This window comes from Castor canadensis, chromosome 1 (genome assembly GCF_047511655.1).
Source record: "Castor canadensis chromosome 1, mCasCan1.hap1v2, whole genome shotgun sequence".
NCBI lineage: Eukaryota > Metazoa > Chordata > Mammalia > Rodentia > Castoridae > Castor > Castor canadensis.
Genome location: NC_133386.1, coordinates 156,101,797 through 156,122,255, shown reverse-complemented (window position 1 = coordinate 156,122,255; position 20,459 = coordinate 156,101,797). Strand labels below are relative to the sequence as shown.

General features: G+C 41.3%; 1 protein-coding gene across 2 annotated transcripts; it reads left to right on the top strand.

Moving 5' to 3' along the window:
* The first annotated feature begins 10,511 nt into the window (after window positions 1–10,511).
* On the top strand, window positions 10,512–14,395 carry LOC141411014 (serum amyloid A-3 protein). Of its 2 annotated transcripts, none has more exons than XM_074042638.1 (4): window positions 10,512–10,637; window positions 11,012–11,106; window positions 13,648–13,786; window positions 14,112–14,395. In XM_074042638.1, exons 2-4 carry the CDS (start codon window positions 11,016–11,018, stop codon window positions 14,248–14,250), a joined length of 369 nt encoding a protein of 122 aa, XP_073898739.1. In that variant the 5' UTR covers window positions 10,512–10,637; window positions 11,012–11,015; the 3' UTR covers window positions 14,251–14,395. The 2 variants fall into 2 exon arrangements, with proteins under 2 accessions (XP_073898739.1, XP_073898749.1); XM_074042648.1 differs by having other exon boundaries at window positions 10,572–10,637; window positions 11,015–11,106.
* Window positions 14,396–20,459: the final 6,064 nt, after the last annotated feature.

Below are 20,459 nucleotides of genomic sequence, written 5' to 3'. Positions count from 1 at the left end.
AAATATGTGTTAAACCTGTGCAGTGACATGTGACTAACTCCCAGCTATTTGAGAGGCTGGGGGTGGGGAGGGGAGGCAGGGAGATCACTTGACTCCAGGAGTTCTAGGGCAGCCTGGGCAACATAGTGAGATCCCACATCAAAAAAAAAAAAAAAGTTTAAAAACTTTTAAGAGTGTTCAATGATTAGTAAATGGTGTACCATTATAAGCTGATTAAATTGAGATTTGAGAACACCAAGTTCACACTAAGCCCCAATTTGAACTGGAAAAGCATAACTCAGATTAAACTCTGTTTGGATATCTATGCTGAGTCTGTGCCTCTGTGAAGTATTTCTAACCAGGTAAGAATAATGCTGCTAGGGAGTTTTTGCACTGACATAAAGAATAATTATGTCAGTCAAATACACAATAAAATTTTTTGTTTCATTTTGCCTCATGTTCTGTTGTTTTAGTTGTTTTTATTGGTTCCTGACTCCTGGTTTTGCTGAAGTAATTCTGTGTAATTTGAGGAAGAAAAGACTGTGTGCCAATGGCTCACAGTCTTACCTGTGAGCCATTGGCAGTGGCTCAGAGGACAAACATTAACGATCTGTATTCTTAAATGATTGTTTCCAGGTGTTTGTTAGTCAGGTTAGAATTGTATGTGATTCTAGGAAAGCTGGTCTTCTGTCTTTCTGGCAGTGTAGTTCAGTGGAGAGCATTTTCCCACCCCCTGGACCAGCGCAAATTGAGTACTGAGAGCAGGAGTGACCTGCTGCCTTAGGAGGTTCCTTGTATAAGTGTTAGGACACTGGTGCTCTGCACGGGAGCAACATGGTCAGAGGTCCTGCTCTCAGGAAGCTCAGCAGCTGTGAAAATGGGGTTTCTTTGACAAATCCAATGCAGTAGTCTGACTAACTGTGGTCACCATGCTATGCAATAGATCTGGAAAACTTGTTCCTCTTACATAACTGAAACTTTGTGCCCTTTGGCCACCACCTTTGCTTTCCTACATCCACCCCTCTATTCACCTCACTTCACCCTCTGGTCATCACCACTCCACTCTATACTTCTATGGGTTCTACGTTTTTTATGCCCTACCTATAAAAGAGATGTTACAGTATTTGTCTTTCTGTTCCTAGCCTAGTGGGCTTAGAATTACGTCCTCTAGGTTCACCCATGTTATCACAAATGTCAGGATTGCCTTCTTTTTTCAAGCTTCATTGTGTATTTCACAGTTGTGAAAACAATAGATTGAAGTGTTCTCATTGTAAAAAAAAAAAGATAGGTATTCAAAGTGATGGGTACATTATTTAGCTTGATATAATCATTTCACAATGTATACCTACTTCAAAACATCACATCATATCCTATAAGTATAAACAATTATCTGTCAATTAAATACAAATGTTAATGTCTTTCCTGATGTATATGTTTTTTCTTGCTTTTGTGTATAGAAGGAAATGAATCCATAGATATCTTCAGCTGTTACAATGTGACATTTTCCTTTAGTAGTCTTCTTCAGAGAATTGAATGCTGGGGAGTGGAAATCCAGCCTTTCTGATGCTGACGCTATGGATTGCAGCTGCTGCTCATTCAGTTGTTAAATATAGTTGAGAGAAGACCATTGGATTGGACTGAGCTCTTACCCTAGACCACACCAGACCAGACCAAATCAGAACAGTGTCACTCATGCTAGCTGCCATATAATCAAATTAAACTTAAAAACAGGCTTTTCTAAAAACAAACAACAAACCCGGAAATTTCAGTATAAGTTGGCATAAGGGTCCCTCTGTTTTAACTCATGCAAGGAAATTAAACTGATGATAAGCAATCCACATTTTGTGTTTGTTTGCTTGATTTTGGGGTTTTGTTTTTGTTTTGTTTTAGACAACATCTTACTGTGTAGCCCAGGCTGGCTCCAAACTCAAGTTCTTCCTTCCTCTGCTGTCCCACCACTCTTCCAGAGTGCTGTTATCACAGTCAGATGCCACCATGTCTGGCTCCAATCCATGTTTTTATTCCTATTAAAGCTGCTCTATAAAAGCTAGTTGTTCTGCCATACCTGGTGGAACCCTTTCCTGCTTTGTAGACTGGGTGCCGCCTGGTTCATCAATTACTAATAAGAGCTAATTAGATCTTCAAAACTCAATTAACTGAAATTGTGTTCTTTGATGCATTCCTCAAAGACTATGCACAGAAGGAAAAAGGAAAGCAAGGAAATTGGTTGTGGAACTTGAATTAAAGGGGGATAGAACTAAGCATGTGCTAGAAAATGTTTAATAACTGGCTCATTAGAAGAAGAAAAAGAAGCTGTGATTTATAGTGTTTGTCAACTTCCATGGTATCAATGTCACCATGGCTTATTTCAAACCATCAATAACTTAACAATAGACTGCAATCTCTGAAAATTTAATAATTATCCCTCCTGAACTGGTGAGAGGCAGCTCCAGCTCCCCATTGGGTTGTTTGCTTCTAAAGGGTAGAGACTATCAGCCATATATTTGAGTCTAATTGAACCTCAAAGAATCCTTAAGAAAAATACAATAATGAATCCAAGCACCTTTCAAACCTTTAAGAAGAGTGAACTTTCAAGAAATTCCCCAGCTTGAGAGGAAATTAAAGTTCAGCTGCTGCAGTGGTTGCAAAAATAGTTAAACCATGGATGACAAGCTCTGTGCATTGAGAAATATCCAGTAAATAGGATCTAGAAATGGATTGTGAGGGAATGGAATAAGATAATGATCTACATTAAAAGGTTTTTCCTCTGAAACAGATAACGTTATGAATTAGTGTTCATCAAAAGATGCCCAAAAGACACAAACAAAATAGGCAAAACCCACCAGATACTTTTGGTGGTTGCCAGGGTTCCAGCTCATCATTCCAAAGATTGAGAAAGGGAAAGAATAAAGCATTAAAAAGAATTAGTGCATGGATGTAAATCATAACTTTGCTGAACTATGATTTTTAAATTTGTTATTTATTTTTAAGTTTTTGGAGATACTACAGTTTGAACTCAGGGCCTCTTACTTGCTAGGAAGGCACTCTGTCACTTGAGCCAGTCTGTCATGTATCTTTTGTGTTGAGTATTTTCGAGATAGGATCCTGCCAACTATTTGCCTGGACTGACCTTCAACTGCAATCCTCCAGATCTCTGTCTCCTGAGTAACTAGGATTGCAGGCATGAGCTCCCAGCACCTGGCTTATTTTAAATTTTTAAGTAGCACATAGAATTTTATATTTTTATGGGATACTATGTGATATTTTGATGCATGTGCACATTGTATAATTTTTAAATCAGGGAAAAAGATGTATTAAACATTTATCATTTTTTGAAGGTGGTAACAAAGCCCTTTTCCAGCTGTTTTGGAAGTCTATAGTATATTACACTTATCTGTAGTCACTCTGTTATGTGATAGAATGCCAGAACTTCTTACTCCTGTCCAACTATAACTTACCCAGTTTTTGTTGTTAACCTTTTCCAATGCCTTCCTCCTTCCCTTCTAGTCTCCCAGCTCCTGGTGACCCATATTCTATTCTCAACCTCTGAGATCCAGGTTTTAGATCCCACCCATGAGTGAGAGCATCCAGTTCTTGTCTTTCAGTGACAAGTACTTGGTTGGTGCACATAATGCATTGATCTCCAGTTCCATCCATGTTGCATTGTGCATCTGTAACCACATTTATCTATATGCTGGTTGATAGACACAGGTTATTTCCATTTCTTGACCATTGTGAATAGTGCTGAATGAACACAAGTGTGCAGATGTTTCTTTGGCTGACTGATTTCACTTTCTTTGGAAATATACCTAGCTGTGGGATGGATGGATCATATGGTAGTTTCATTTTTAAGTTTTGAAAAGCACCCATTGTGTTTTCTACAATGCCTCGACTAACTTACATTCCTATTGACAGTGTGTGTTTCCTTTTCTCCACAACCTCATAAATACTGTTACCTTTAGCCTTTTTGATCAGAGCCATTCTTACTGGAGTGAGGTGATATTTCATTGTGGTTTTAATTTGCATTTCCCTGATGACTAGCGGTGTTGTACATTTTTTTTCATGTAACTGTTTGCCATTTGTATGTCTTCTTCTGGGAAATATCTAAACAGGTAATATATAAAATAGCACATGATAATTTGAATAGTATTATTTTAAACTGTACCTTTGCATGACTGGTGCCCACAGATGTTTTGGCTAAGTATTAAATGAGTACTTCATATTGGAAAGAGAAATCTGAGGAGGAAAGGAAGAAGGAGGAACTCATGTAAGTAGCAATCCAGATAAAGGTTTTTTTAAATTATTCCAACGTGGGGATTTTTAGATGCAAAAAACCTATGTATTCAATATTGTATCTACTAGTCTACTGTGTCCTTTTCTTTTCCTTGGGGTACATTTTGAACTTCTCACGCCATTCCTTTTCATTGGTGCTCCTTAGTAGAATTCTAGGATTTATAATTTAAAAACTACAGGCTTCTGCCTGGTTTGGTGGTAAACATCTGTAATCCCAACACTAAGAAGGCTAAGGCAGGAGAACCTCCAGTTTAAGGCCAGGCTAGACTACAGAGTCTCACAGCCAGCCTGAGCAGGTCCTTGACCTGACTGGGAGCTACTGGGAATTGAGAAAAAAGACACAAAGACAGACATACAGAAAAGCTTGGGACCGGGTGAGTCCAGCACTCCTGATGAGATGCTGGGGACCTCCTCCACCTACAAGCACATTTATTTATACAGCACGTGTGGGAAAGGGGTGGGGGGGGTGAAGGACAGGTCAAGTTCTCATGGGTCCAGTCTCATAGGCAGCAGGAACAGCACAGCTGTGGTATGTTGTTATTTACTGCAGACTATCCTGACTGCATCAACATGCCCTGTTTTCCACGAAGGCAGCCTTGCTGATCCTTGCCTCCCCTTGGCTGGGTCCATGCCTATCAACCAAGGGACCCTTTGACAGAGCCATGCTCATGCAAGGTCTATCTCCATGGCCTCAGTCTCCCTACTTGCAAGGCAGCCTTGCTGAACCTTGCTCACCTCCGTTGTGCCGGGGCCTTGTCTTCTCAGCACAAAGGTCTTTGACACAGCCTTGCACAAGCCAAAGTTCTTTCTCAGTCTATTTAGTTGCTGGTCTCCCACAACAGAGCAAGAGTCTGTCTCAAAAACAAACAAACAAGACAAAGCAAATTTATCCCCTCCAAAACTACAATCTCCTAAACTTGCTGAAAGAAGCCTCAGCAGGGTAAGAAGGAATCCTCCCTCGTCCCCCTTGGGATTGCAGCTTCCGGGAACACAGACGGTTTCCTGTGTCATAAGCATGTCCTTGTTTTTTTTTCTAACACTGGAGTCTTGAAAGACAACTGGACCTAAGATGGTTGCTCTGTCCTATAAAATTAACCCCTGATCTTTAAAACTATGGTTCTCATTGGTAACTGTATGTATTAATGTGTTGCCTTGATAATGATATTTTAATTAACCTTTCTGTCTTCTAGAAAGTGTAAATTATTGTGTATGTGCTTAGTTAAGTGGGAAGAATTCATATTCATGAAGTGCCTCACATGTGAGGAACTAATCCAGTCCTGTCAACATTAACCACTTAATCTTCACAACTCTGCAAAGGAAGATCATTATTTTCCTTCTTTTAGTGTGGGGAGCTGATTAAAGCCTATGAGAACTGGACACAGGCAAGGCGAGATGCAGTTAATTGCTTTCACCTGAAGGCCGAGCTAGGCACAGCACTCAGCCAGGAAACAGGGACAGGCAGAACAGCTGCTTCTCCTAAATTGTGTACAGACAAGCAGTTTTCTCTTGTTAGAATGTCAAGCTCCTCCCCGTGGCTCCACCCTGTTTGCTGCTATAAAAGACCCCTGAAGGAGAAAGAGTGGCTTTTGACTTTTTGCGTTGTGGGGGATTTTTTCCTTTGAATATTGGGAAGAAGCTTTTACTTTGGCCCTCTTGGTGTGGGAAGCTTTTGGAAGGGAATAGAATTATTGAAGGGAAAAATTGCTGAAGAGAAAAGAATTGTTGAAGGGAAAATACTAAAGAGGTGTTGATAGAAAGTCTGCACCGAGAACTTTAACGTAGGCTTCAGAAAGCAAAGCTGAGAAAGAACTTCATACAGAGGCCTTAGGAAAGCTAAAGCCAAAGAAAACATGGGATGGTGCACAGTGCAAGTCTGGGGACCAAGACCTTAAGAGGTATGCATATGCAGGGATGGTGCACAAAGAAAACATGGGATGGTGCACAGTGCAAGTCTAGGGACCAAGACCTTAAGAGCTATGCATATGCAGGTTGTAGGCACAGCTATTTGCAAGTTTGAGTACTGAGAGCTAAAGAGAGATGGGATAGTGCAAGCCTGTTGGCAAAAGACTTTAAGAGCAATTAAGCTAAAGATAACCTGAGAGCAAACATGGGACAGTGTGAGACTAAGGAAAGAGGTTTTAAGCAAGGTTTTAAAGAACTACAAGGAGTAAGACCTTAAGGAATCATGATAGAGAACAGAAGCAATGAGGGTTGTGCATCTCTAGCCTGCGTACAACACACCTGACCCCAAATTTCCTTCTGTTTGTCTATCCTGTATCTTCTCTGAAATCTATAGTCACCTCCAGTTAAGACCACGTAGGTTTCAGTAATAACCAAGGAGCAAGAGAGAAAACCTCGCTCCAGCAAGGGAGGGAGAGTGAGAAACAGCGCCCCCTTCATTTTATGTTTAGGGAACGGTACATGTTTTTTCCTGCTGGACCTGAAACACTGGGGCTTAGGTCTGAGATGCTAGTCTTAGTCAGGAACCTATGAACCTTTCACTTTTCTAATAAAATTATTTCTCTAATTCTAAATAGAATTAAGCCTTGGTGTTCTCCCCTTGCTATTTTTGAAATTGGAAGTTTGTGCCACTATTTTTTTTTCTTTTATTATTCATATGTGCATACAAGGCTTGGTTTATTTCTCCCCCCTGCCCCCACCCCCTCCCTTACCACCCACTCCACCCCCTCCCGCTCCCCCCCTCAATACCCAGCAGAAACTATTTTGCCCTTATCTCTAATTTTGTTGTAGAGAGAGTATAAGCAATAATAGGAAGGAACAAGGGGTTTTGCTGGTTGAGATAAGGATAGCTATACAGGGCATTGACTCACATTGATTTCCTGTGCGTGGGTGTTACCTTCTAGGTTAATTCTTTTTAATCTAACCTTTTCTCTAGTTCCTGGTCCCCTTTTCCTATTGGCCTCAGTTGCTTTAAGGTATCTGCTTTAGTTTCTCTGCATTAAGGGCAACAAATGCTAGCTAGTTTTTTAGGTGTCTTACCTATCCTCACCCCTCCCTTGTGTGCTCTCGCTTTTATCATGTGCTCATAGTCCAATCCCCTTGGCCACTATTAATATTTAACCTGGACAGTGAACAGAGACTGTCTTTTGTAGGCAGCATACAAGGTGTGTCCTGAGAGACTGCTGGGAAGTCCCCTTAAGGCCTGCAGAATGTGTTTCTCTCCTTTTTTGAGAAAGACGATGAAAATAGTCCACTGCTATTACCGGCAATGTTTGTAAACCTTGCACCAAAAGAACTGTGTGTTCCTTCCTGGAAGGCAGAATACATTGAGTAACAAAGAAGAGTAATATTCAATGCTGGGAAAAATCCCTGTGAAGAATTCATCTTAATGTCTTCTTACTGTACTTGCTTTCTAATATATCTGTCAAAGAAGAGCATGACTTGATTCAGTGAAAAAGTGGGGAGAGGGCTTTCAGCAATGGATAGCAAAATAAATGTGATAGGATGTAATCACAGGCCAAGATTTCTATACCAAGAAAAGTAGGAAAAGGGATCCGAATATCATATGCTCTCCTCTAGGAAGCAGTCAGTCAAGTACTCCGATGAGTACTCCATGGCTGTGGATGGCTTACAACACCCCTCTTTCCCATCTCTCCTGCTCCTTATGTAATCCTAGAACCAAGCAAGCCAAGGCAGTCCAGGGAATCACACTTTTGCCAAAGAATAGAAGTTGCTTAGGGAATGTCCAACTGTTGTTGCAGAAATATTGTCAAATGAGAAACCAAGCGACACTCAGATAAACTCATACTCAAAATTCTGGGGCCCCCAGCAGTGAAATGACAGCATTCTTATAGGGCAGTGCCAGGGATCAGACTACAGTGAACATTGCTAATACATGGGCTTACATTGGGGTTAGGGACCCAGGGAGGTTTAGGTGGGAGCAGGAGGGGGGCCTGTGCCTGGAACTCTGTTTGCAGAAGGAGACAAAGAAGGGCAGGAATGGGCAATTATCTCCACATGGGGCCTTTAATCTTGGCCCTGGACTCATTTTATGGCTTAACTAGCAACTTCTCATGTCCTATAACCTGCTTTGAGGTGATCTTCCTGTTCACTGTGACTTGGGGTGCCTTGGATAAGAACCAAAGGGGCAAGAAAATCCATTGATAGTCATCTTCTCTATAATTTTCATCTCATTTTGCCCAAAAGAATTAAAATAAGGTCGGGGGCCAATGGCCCACACCTGTAATCCTAGCTACTCAGGAAGCAGAGTTCAGGAGGATCATAGTTTGAAGCCAGCCAGTGAAAATAGTTCACGAGATCCTATCTCAAAAAAACCCTTCACAAAAAAAGGGTTGGTGGAGTGGTTCAAGGTGTAGGCCCTGAGTTCAAACACCAGTGTCACAAAAAAAAAATGTTAAAATAAGGTCCAGAACCAGAAAGAAGCATCACATGGTGTCAATCTTGCCTAATTTGCTTTATCCTGGATCATTGTTCCTTTTTCTAACATCCTATTAATACTGCTTCTGATCTTCTAAAAAAAAAAAAAAAAGGACAAAAACCCTGAATGTCCTTCATCCTTATTCTTCTCTGGGTTACTGAGTAAGGGTAAGTGCACCTGCTTCCCAATCCTTATAAACCATCTTCCAGCATCTCTGCTAACATCATTTGCTTGCATCAGTTTACACTACTTCCCTCTGTCTCCAATATACTACCCGCATTCCTCTTCTTGCAAGCATCCCAGGCTAAAATCCTGAATCCTGGGCTGGGCCTTTCCTGCTCTGCTGCTTTCTGTAGGCTTCCAGACCAAGGTCCCACTGTAGAAGGACTAGAGCCAATGTCTTTTAGGATCCCTCATATCTCTGCCACATTACACATACACCATCTTTCTTTTCTAGGGAAATACAATAAATGTTAATTTTCCTTTTGGATGATGGAGTAGGATTGGGCAGACTGCCCAATTGGGCAATTGCGTGAAACTTTTTCCCGACACAATCTTAGCAGACTCACATAGTAAAGCACAGTCTTGCTTTTCATGCTACGGTTGCTATTTTTTAACATATGCCTTCTGCGCATCAGTGTGCTCATCCCACAACTCTGCTTTCTTTCTAAACCTTGGACTATTCTGGTAATTTAGCAGCCAGTGTTCCTGAAGATGCATTGATCCCTATGCATCTTCATCATGTCACTTCTGCATGATCTTATAGCAAGTTTTTATACCATTGTTCCGTTCTCCTGGATAAGAGCATCCTCCACATATAACCTGGTTACTGAAAAGCTGGTGCCCTGGCCTCAATGCCAATTTACAAATAATAAGACCCAGGTTTCAAGGGAAAGGAAATAAAGTTTATTGTTCATCAGACAAATAGGAGGAAAAAGAGAGTCAACTTTTCAGAGCTCTCTCATCCCGCTTCTGAAAGAAAATGTCATTTTTATAAGGGAATTCAAGGGCTCAGTTTGAGTACAAAACTCATGTCCCACAATAAGTGCTGGCCTTGGTTCTCCTGGCTTACTAGTCCCACATCTCCAAATCTGTATGTCTTGGTTGACAGGTTAACTCTGATGTCAGAGATAAGGGGGAGAAGATGAGAGACACACCGAAGGGGAGAGAGAGAGAGAGAAAAGAGAGAACAGATAGACAAACAAAGGGGGGAAGTGTCAGAATGTCACTTTGATTAAGAAGAATATCAACCTATCCACCATATAAGCTGGCTACCACCGAAAGATTTCCCTTTTGTAGTGCTGATTACAAACTTGGGGCCCAAGTAAGGAGTCAGTGGTCCTTAGCAAAATGTAGCTTTGAAGTGCCCATTATAACAGGCCATGTGATCTTCAGTAGCAATGATCATGAGTACTCATGAGTCTGGAGAAGGCCTTTATCCAGTGCTGAGTCCATACACATACATGCTAGCAGTTTTGTTTTCTTGGGTTGTCTGTCTTCTTTGTTTTTACTCTTACACCCCAAGGTCCCAGCTTCATTCTGGACTGTCCCTTGCAGTGGGAATTAGCTCAGCTGTTCTACTTCCCTAGTATCCTCACATTCTTTGTACAACCAAATCTTTTTTCCAATATTGATCACCTTTCACGGTACACAGTATATCACTGTGTGTTCATTACCGAATCCCAATAATTTCCAGTCAGGACTGTGACTGGAAGGAAACTGAAAATCCTGCTTTACTATATTCCTGGAAGTTGCCAGATTGCACAATCTGGGAGAATTAGATTTGTGTGAAGAAAGACCCTGGTGTTCTACATGGTGTCTGCTGGCCAAGAGGGATTGTGCAACAGGGAGAGAGGTTTGCTCCATGAGCCAAGTGCCAGTATATATAGCACCTACCACAGCTCTGCAGCAGGCAGCACGTGCAGCTCTAAATCACTTGGGGCCTCAGCAGGAACCACAGCCCAAGGTAGAGTGCTAGAACTTTGCAACACTTTGACTCTTTGGACATTTTCTTTCCCCATCACTCTCCCAAATGCCACCTTAGAAGCTTCCTGTATAGTTGGGGTTCAGGCATAACAAGGGGTGACTGAAATGAGAAATGCTCTATACAACTGGTCCATTGCAAGTGCTCAGACACTGAGATTCTAAGATGAACAGAAATGCAGAATTAGACCCTCTGAATTCTACTTATTTGTCATGTATTTATGCACACAAGAGAATTCTTGTATGGAAATTTGAGTGGGTTGTATTACTGCAATGCAAGAATAGGTCACCATTACAGAAAATCAAAGTCTAAGTAAAAGCTTCATTGTCCCGAGTTGTGTTTCCTTGATGCTACAGCAGGATGAAGCTTGCCATTGGCATCATTTTCTGCTTCCTGTTGTTGGGAGTTGACAGCCAAAGGTGGACCTCATTTGTCAAGGAAGCTGGTCAAGGTAAGGCCCAAAGGGTAGGGGGCAGGAGGCTGTGGGTCCAAGAATTTATTTACCTGAGCAGAGACCATATGTGCTCTGGGCAAAGGTGCTAGTGAAGCCATCAGGGAATGGAGGAGCATGGTGTTTCCTAACAGTAGTTCCCCATGCTTTTCTCCAGCTTTGACACTTCTCTATGAGCATCAGGTTTAGACAGAAACTTCATCAGGAGAGCAGGAGTTGGCTGGAATTCAGGAGGGGGAGGCTCTCTTAATGAAAGCGGGACTCTACTCCCCTCTACTGGAATGTTAGAGACGCACATTTCAATAGCCCTGAAGCTGGTACATCAAGTGTGTGGAGTGTGCTCAGGGAGGCTGAGCAGAACCAGTGCGGCCCCCATCCCACTGTGATAACCACCAAAATCACTGAGCTTCAGTATCTTGTAGGCAGTGTGCTAAAGATTTATGGGAGCAAAGCAACTCGTTTTCTTTCTTTAGTCCTGTGAAGTAGGCATCATTCTTACCTCTTAACAGAGAAACTGACTCACAAAGAGCCTGGGATACCTAACAGAATGCCAGAGAAAAAAAGGCAAGATTTAAGCCAGGTAGACTTGCTTCTCAGAGTACACTACAGCTACCAAATAAGAGAGTGAGATATTTGTGACAGAAATCCCATTTTTTTAATCTGAGAAATGGTAAATTGGACAGGGTGCCTTTTGGAAGGCAACTGTAGGTCCTTTATCCACAGTAAAAGACACGATGGTTTTGTTGGGATCAAGACACACTGAGCAAACAGACATTGAAGGAAATATACCCTCAGCCATAATAGTAAGACCTTGTTTTCAAATGCAGTATTTACTTATGTATTTATGTATGCACGTATTCATTCATGTATTGGTGTTACTGAATTTTTGAACTCAGGGCCTCGTGCTTGCTAGACAGTTGCTCCACCATTTGGGCCATGTCCCAGTTCTCAAATTGCAGTATTTAAATTTCAGGTGTCAATTTTTCTGAAATAGTCTCTGAGTAATTTTTTTAAGGAATTGCTTTGCTCCTAGCTACATTCTCACATACCCAGATAAAAAATATTTCTTATTCTTTAGGTAATTGTTTTATGTAGGCTTGTTCTAGAAGCACTTGCATGAGCATCACAAGGGATCAGGAATGCTCTGTGAAATGCTGAGGCCCAAGTCCATATCCCACTCCTCTGCCACTGAACCACAATGGCCCCAGTTTTTTTTATGCACAGTAGAGTTTGAGAATCACTACCTCTGGTTGCTGCTCACAAATGATAAGATGTGCCAGGCTTTTGGAACTATGCAGATCTTTACTCAAATGATTCATTTAAATTAGTAGTAGCTTGGAGGGAATAAGTAGAAAAAAATAAAAGCAATCTCTCTGAATACCACAAATAGTCAATACACAATATGAAGACAAGTTATCTCCTATGAATAATTTTATAACCCTTGATTACAACAACTTAGAATTTCCAATTTTCTAGATTAGTTAATTTTTAAAAAATCTGTCCCATTTAACTTTAACTTGATCAGATTCCTTCAGGCCACTAACTCCCTGCTCATCTTAGTTTTATCCTTTTTCTTTTTTTTTTTCTTCCATTCTTCCTAAGGCACAGAGAGTGAAAATTTATTGAGCACTTGGCATGTTCTAGACAACATAAGTGTATTTCCTCAGTTCTTCTCATGACTCCTGAAGTGTTCAACACTCTCAATTTTATTGGGGAGGACACTGAAGTTTTGAACCTAGTGGGTCAGTTGTTCTTTGTTTTAGGTTTTTGGTGGGACTGGGGTTTGTACTCATAGCTTGTAATTGCAAAGCAGTCATTCTACCACTTGAGCCACACCTCCACTCCGTTTTGCCCTGATTTATTTGTAGATGGGTTCTCATGTATATTTGCATGGGCTAGCCCCAATCCATGATCCTCCTGGTCTCAGCCTCTCAAGTAGCTAGGATTACAGGCATGGGCCTCCAGTGCCTAGCTCAGTTGCGGTTTCTCTGCATGATCATAAGTCTATTTAAATCCCTTTCAGAAGCCTCAACTTTATCACCTGCTGATGGGATTCTGACAATTGTCCAGGTTCAATTATACCAGGGACATTCAGAAGGACTGAAGACGGCTGTTCTCACTCTGCCCATTAATTTCTCCCATTTTGAGAAGGTTGAGAGAGAGCTCTCTGTACCCTACCCTAAGAATCCCATTCTCATGCCTTAGGCAGAAGGTCCCTGGAGCTTTCTATAGAGAGAGTTTTCATTTTTATACAATGAAATATCCTAAAAGGCCATTCTACGTCTTCTTCACATGCTTCACACACAGTTAAAAACAAACTAGCAACAGAACCAAGAATGAATTAAACAGAATAAGACTTGCACCAGTGCCATTCCCGCTACTGTAACCCAGGGAAGTAAAAAGTAAAGGAATCTTCCTTTCAAGTCACACTTTCTAGGGCTTTTTCAAAGGCTGAAATCTTTGGACTCGGTTGGAGGAATCTTTTTTCTTCCTCTCTCTTGCCCAGGCATGATCAATGTTCATCATCTCTTCCTCTTCCAGGGGCGAGAGACATGTGGCGAGCCTACTCTGACATGAGAGAGGCCAATTGGAAAGGAGCGGACAAGTACTTCCATGCTCGGGGGAATTACGATGCTGCCCGGAGGGGACCTGGGGGAGCCTGGGCTGCTAAAGTCATCAGGTAAGGCAGGCTCCTGGGGAAGCCAGGCCCGGATGAGCAGGGCTGGACCGCCTTGGGCAGTCAGGAGAAGGCTCTCTTCTACACAGAGGTTCCTTGTGGTGGCTGCAGCCCTCCTCCTCTTTCCCATTCTCCCTCCTGTGCTTAGTGAGGGAGGAGTAGCTGGGCTGAGCAGGGATTTGGCTGGGCAGGGCCAGTATGTCAAGCTCCTCCTTCCTTGGCCTTCCTGGTCTCTTCTTACAGACATGCCTTGGAATGGGATTGAGAGAGTGGGGCTGTTGCTTATCAGACTGGTGATGAATCTCCTTTCTGTCTGTCCTGATTACAGTGATGCCAGAGAGGGTATTCAGAGACTCACAGGCCATGGAGCAGAGGACTCAAGGGCTGACCAGTTTGCCAATGAATGGGGCCGGAGTGGCAAAGACCCCAATCACTTCAGACCTGCTGGCCTGCCCAGAAAATATTGAGTTTTCTCTTTACTTGCATTTCAGGAAATAAAAACTGTAAATCCCTGAGGACAGGGCCAATTGGTAATGAGTTACTGAATTCTGTATCCCTCGAGTGCTTGATAGTGAACACATAAAATGATTAATAAATGCTTGTGGAATCCAATTTGTTATTGTAATCTGGAAAGAGCATATGACAGTCTCACTGGGAGCATGGACCAAGGGGATGACTGGTAAACATCATTTTAATTTGTTTTTAAAAAGGAGATAAGGCACTAATTTAAAAAAGAGTCAGAGGTAAAATTGTACATTCATAAATGGACCAAATATGGCATCATAGCCTATGTTACATATTCTATAAAATGGAAAGAACAGTAAGAAAATCCTATGGGCAACCTCAGAAATAAAGTTTAAAACTAAATAAAATGAACAAGTCCTTAAGAAAATATTATTTACAAAGACTCAAGAGGAAATAAAAGCTGGGCACTGGTAGTTCATGACTATAATCCAGCTACTCAAGAGCATCACAGTTCAAAGCCACCCCGAGGAAATAGTTGTGAGTACCTATCTCGAAAAACCCTCCCAAAAATAGGGCTGGTGGAGTGACTCAAGATGAAGACCCTGAATTCAAGCCCCAGGACTACAAAAAAAAAAAGAAGAAATAAAAAATCTGAATTATCCCATAATTATTTAAAAGACAGAATTTCTACACAAAGAAAATAGTAAACCTAGACAGCTGTATATACAAATTTAAGCCCTCAAAAAGGCAAATCATTCCCATTTCGTACAAACGGTTGCATACAGTTGAAAATATTTCCCAATCCTTTCTAATAGAGTAGGACATCTTGGACCAAAAAAATTTTTTGAAGGAAAATATCAAATAGAAAATGTATCCTGACATGGATTGGCTTCACAGTGACCATCTCTGAGGTCAAAATATAGACCGAAGTTATGTTCCTTACATAATATGGAAGGTTCTGGAATCCTAGAAGGGAGGTTTCAGACACCCACAGTTTTTTTTCCCAGATTAGATGTTTTCTCCTGAGTCTTGCTAGCCAGCTATCTCTGGTTATAATGGACCATTTCTAGACCCCATTTCCAGGCCTCCTCTCTGTCCAGTCAGCTGTGTCTTTAGCCCTTGTTTCCCTCCCGTGAACCTTCATTTCCCATTGGTCTCTCTTCTTGCCATGGAGGCCTAGTCCAGTAGCCTTTCCCTTCTTCCATCTTCTTCCTGAACCAGGTATCATCCAGTCCTTGTCTATGCCTTTCAAAGCTGTTTTCCTTCTCTCTTCCCCACTCCTTGCTTCAGGCCAGGATAGAATGTTACCTTTCCAGTGCATCAGATCGCTATCAGTGAATGCCTCCATAACACTCTGTTCATGCCTTCTTGAGAATTCATATCCAACCATGCCAGAGCTAGTGGTGAATATGTCAGTCCTCCTGCAGGCAGCAAGTTGGAGGAGATCACATCACTATGTCAAGGGAACTGTAGAAAGACACCTCCAGTGATGGAGGGGATTATATATGATAAATCCACAACACACACACACACAGGTTTAAATACCTGTTGGATCCAGAGAACATGAAACTATCTTATGAAAATACCTGTCAGAGGCTGAGAGCACAGCTCTAGGGGTTCGAGAATGCTTACATAGCATGCACAAGTCCCTGGGTTCAATCCCCAGTGCTGGAAAAATAATTCCACTTACTTAGGAAATTCCTACCCCTCCCCTTTCACTGCTACCTTCCCTGACCTTAGAAAGGTCAGAAGGAAGAGCTGGCAGTCTGTGTGACGAGGAACAAGGAAAGGAAAACAAAGTCACTATCCAAACTTAAGTAGCCCATCTGTTCTGGGCTAAATTAAGAGAGGGGAAAGAAATTTTCATTTTTAATGCCTGGGAAGCTTCAACCATTATGTGGACTTATATTTTCTAGTCCCCATTTGTAGTAACCTAAAAGCCATCAGACCTATGTCTTTAAATCCCTGTAGCACTTTTGATTACCTAGGAGTAACCAGAGAAATCATGAGTGGATCTATGCTCTTAGTCAATCAAAGTGAAAGGGATATTGGGGGAGACAAAAATAAAACTGCTTTCTGGTTACAAAGAGTAGTTGTGCTTGGTCAGCATTGCTGATGACACATGAGAGGGGATCTTAACCAGTGATAATGATTAATCCAACTGTGTGCCCCTGTGATTCAAAGAGAGCAGAAAAGGTACAGAATATATATGTGAGTGTCAGATTTAAGTAAAAGTTAGGGAGACATAGGGAGATTATCACAGCAATGCCAACAACTTAAAAATGAATTTTAGACTGGTCTCTTTTTAAAAGTCATTTTTATTTTATTAAGAATAGGAAATCCATGGGCTGGGAATGGTGGCTTATGGTTTTAAAACCCACTTACTTGAGAGGCAGAAATCAGGATTGTCATGGTTCGAGACCAGCCCAGGCAAAAGTTAACCAGACCCCCATCTCAACCAGCAAGCCAGACATGGTGGTGCACCTGTCATCCTGCTATGTGGAAGGTACGAGGCATGAGTAGAAAGATGGTGGTCTAGGAAACCCTATTTGAAAAATACCTAAAGAAAAAGGGCTGAGGACTTGGCTCATGTGATAGAGTGCTGACCTAGCAAGTGTGATCCCCTAATTTCAAACTGTAGTACCACCAAATAAATAAATAAATAAATAAATAAAAGAATCAAAAAACTATACATAGGTGTTGAAATTTAATTTGTACAGCATAAAACAGCAGCTATTGAAATGCTGACCTGTAGATCATATCGATGCATCAATACAATGCTTGCTAAATAAAATTCCACTTCAGTATCTGTAATGAAACAACAGTTTTATGAAGCAATGCACTTTGCGCTTGTACCTAAAACAAAAGTGTTGTGAAACCATGCTAACAGTTGGTATACAAAGCTTAGAATTAGATTGCCACTCTTGAAAATTACTAGGACCTATCAAACTGTTCCTCAGAGTAACTGTGTTCATTTGAATGCCCCAGTCAGTGTGTGAAAATGCCCATTTCTCTAAAATCCCGCCTATACATGGAATTGTCAGATTTAAAAAATTTTCCAACCTTGAGGATGGAAATATCTTAGTGATTTTAATTTATATTTTTATGATTTTTAATATATCAGAGCCAAGTATCTCTTCATATATTTCCTATTACTTCCTGTTTTGTGAATTGCCTATTTCTATGTGTTGGCCATTTCTCTTATGGGTGATGTGTCTCTTTCTTGTTGATTTATAGGACTTTTTATTATTTTGGATACTAGGCCTATGTTAATTACACATACAAAATATCTTCGTCCAACCTGAAGCTTTAAAAAAAACTATCTTGACTTACATTGAATAATAGTGAAAAATACAGCAATCTTTTGCATTATGGCTTTTACTTTGTGTGTTTTAAGTAAATTCTTTCCATCTTTGAGGTCATAAAAAGATTCCTCTATAGTTTTTAATAAAATTTATTAAGTTCTGCTTCATATTGTCAGTTTTTCAATCCATACAAATTTGTCTTTTGTTAAAGATCCAATTTTACTTTTCTTTTTCATTTGGATAACTCGATTCCTAGTCCTAATCATTGAGTTTTCCATCCTGCTGCTCTTTTTATTTGCAATTCTCCTTCTGTCATATATCAAGTCTCTCCATATGCACTGGTGCATGGGTTCTGTGCCACTCATCCAGAAGCCTGTCCCTGCACCAGGGTGACACTGCATTGTTAAGTATTGACAGATGACAACACTCTCATCTTTCTTATTTTATCTTTCTCCATAATACTTACTACCTTCTTACACATTGTCTTAGTTATCTGCTGATGTAGCAACTAGCCATCCCAAAACTTAGCGCCTAAGTGAAGAGGAAGATAGCCTTGAAACAGGGCCATAAAACATGGTAAACTGTCAATTAAAAGCTGTAACCTGGGACAGAACTGTAAGAGAGCCATCACAGTTTCATCTCAGGACTGAGATGAAAGGCACCATGCAGAGATAAGCACCCATTCTTGCCTTTGCTTGTCTCTACTTGTAAATAAACTTTCCAAAGCAGGCCTCCCCTGCTGTTCTTATCTAAACAACACTAGGTCCCTAGCTAGCTACCAGCCCAATTAACCTAAAGTCTAACTCACTGGTTAGGACACCATGACCTGAGCACATCTTTGTAACCTGATGCCCTACACTACCTTTTAAATATCTTGTGAATCCTTTGTTCAGTGCTCAGACACAGGTACACGACTGAGCCCGCTGGCATAAAAATAAAATCTGAGTTCTCCACTCCTCCAAGTGTCACTTGGTTTCTTGCCTGACCATACTTCCCCAACATAAGTACACCAATGATTTGTGATATTTCATGATTCTATGGCTGGGCGGGAGGGGTTTTTTGTCAATCTGACAGGACTCTTATGCAACTGTATTCACCTGAAGGGTTGGCAAGTGCTGAGGCTGAGCCTTTCTGTGATAGTAGACATTGCTGGTTCTCTAGCTCCTTATGATCTTTCATTACTAAGGAGACAAGACTGGACACTCATATGGCAGTGTCTCAAGAAGGCAAGCCCAGGCAAAACAAGCCCTTATCAAGCACCTGCTTGGGTCACATTTGATGATGTTCCTTGGTCAAAAGAAGTCACATGGCCAAGTTTTAGTGAGAGACGTAAGAACCCATCCAAGGGTATGGGGACCCATCCAAGGCTCTCAAAGTGTTAATCTACCACCTGTGTCATTTATTTTGCTTATTTGTTTGGTTGTCTTCTCCTATCAGAATATAAGTGCCACAGGGCTGGAATTTTTCTCTTTTCTTCACTGCCACCATCCCAGTGCCTGGCACATAATACTCAGTATTAGCAACATTCCTAATTAGCAACATTTCCTAATGGTTTTTGATCTTTTATTTGTGAGGCATATTCAATCAGAGCACATCTCAATCTTATTCCAAGCCTTACCACTGAGGACAGTATCCAGTTTTGATTCCAGAAATTTTAAGAGAATTGATGAAATTTCAGAGCCAGGCAGACTCAAACATTAATCAGCAGTGAAATACACAGTCCTGAATTTCCAGACAGTTATGGAATATTTATCCATATATGTCCCGGTATCATAATTTCTAGTTTAGTTAATTACCCTTGAAAATGAGCCAGTCACATTGAGGATTCAAATATGTCAGAAACTCTTGGAGTAGGAATGAGATGTACCAATGGTCTTAGTTGTGCACTCTGGACACAGATGCTGCCTAGGATTTGGGATCCCAGATGTTTAATAGGGATCCACACCTGTACAAGGGAGGTGAAGAAAGAGGAGCACAGAGAAGAGTAGAAGTGCTGTGAAGGCTTGATGAGGCCATGACAACCTGTCAGGGAGCCTCGGTGGGAGTGAAGCCCCTAGAGTGTCCCAAATTAAACCACATCACACATCTCTATCAACTTTCTTGCTCAGTCTCCTGATGAGGACAGGAAGGACAGAACATGGGAAGGACTGGCCCTCTCTATAGCTGAGGCCAACCTTGAAGAAGCCAACACTGAGAGCAGATTGCTGGCCCACGTTCTGTAGTTGGGCACTGAGTCCTGCCTTGAAGAGGCTCTGGGCAGCACAGTTCCATGTCTCCTTCAGGAGGTTTGAATTCATCATTGTAGCACTCTCATGTTATGAGTTATGGGGACCCTTTTTGTAAGGTTTGTATTTGGAGGGCTTGGTGGCAATTTTTAAACGTGCTTTTGTATATCCTGCTAAGATTACCACTTTAACCTCTTGATTTTACTACTAATAGAAGTAACTTTTTTAAAGTTAGTGTTGGTTTTGGATAGGAAGTAAGATTTTTTTTGGAGGGTGTGATTAAGGACAGATAGCACGGTGGAAGTCCTCACTAGAGCAGGGCCTAGTCCTCACTAGAGCAGGGCCTACCACTTGTTTAGGGAACTACCATTGGGGCTGTATTTAACCTTGTAGTCATCCTGGTAAGCCATTTCTCAGGCATCCTGTCTTCAAATTCATCTACATTGAAAGCTCCACTTCTTTGAAATGTTGATTTTATGGTAGCCAGGAAACTTGACCTCAGCCCTTTGTAGGGTCACAATCACATCCTCCCTGTTTTTCAGTATGGTGACAATGGCTTGGTCAGTGTGAATCCTGGCTACTATGCCCTAAAGCTTTCCAAAGGCCCCTTGTATACCTGTTTGGAGCCTAGATTGGGAACAGCACAAGATCAGAGACATGGCACGAGTATTCATTGGAAAG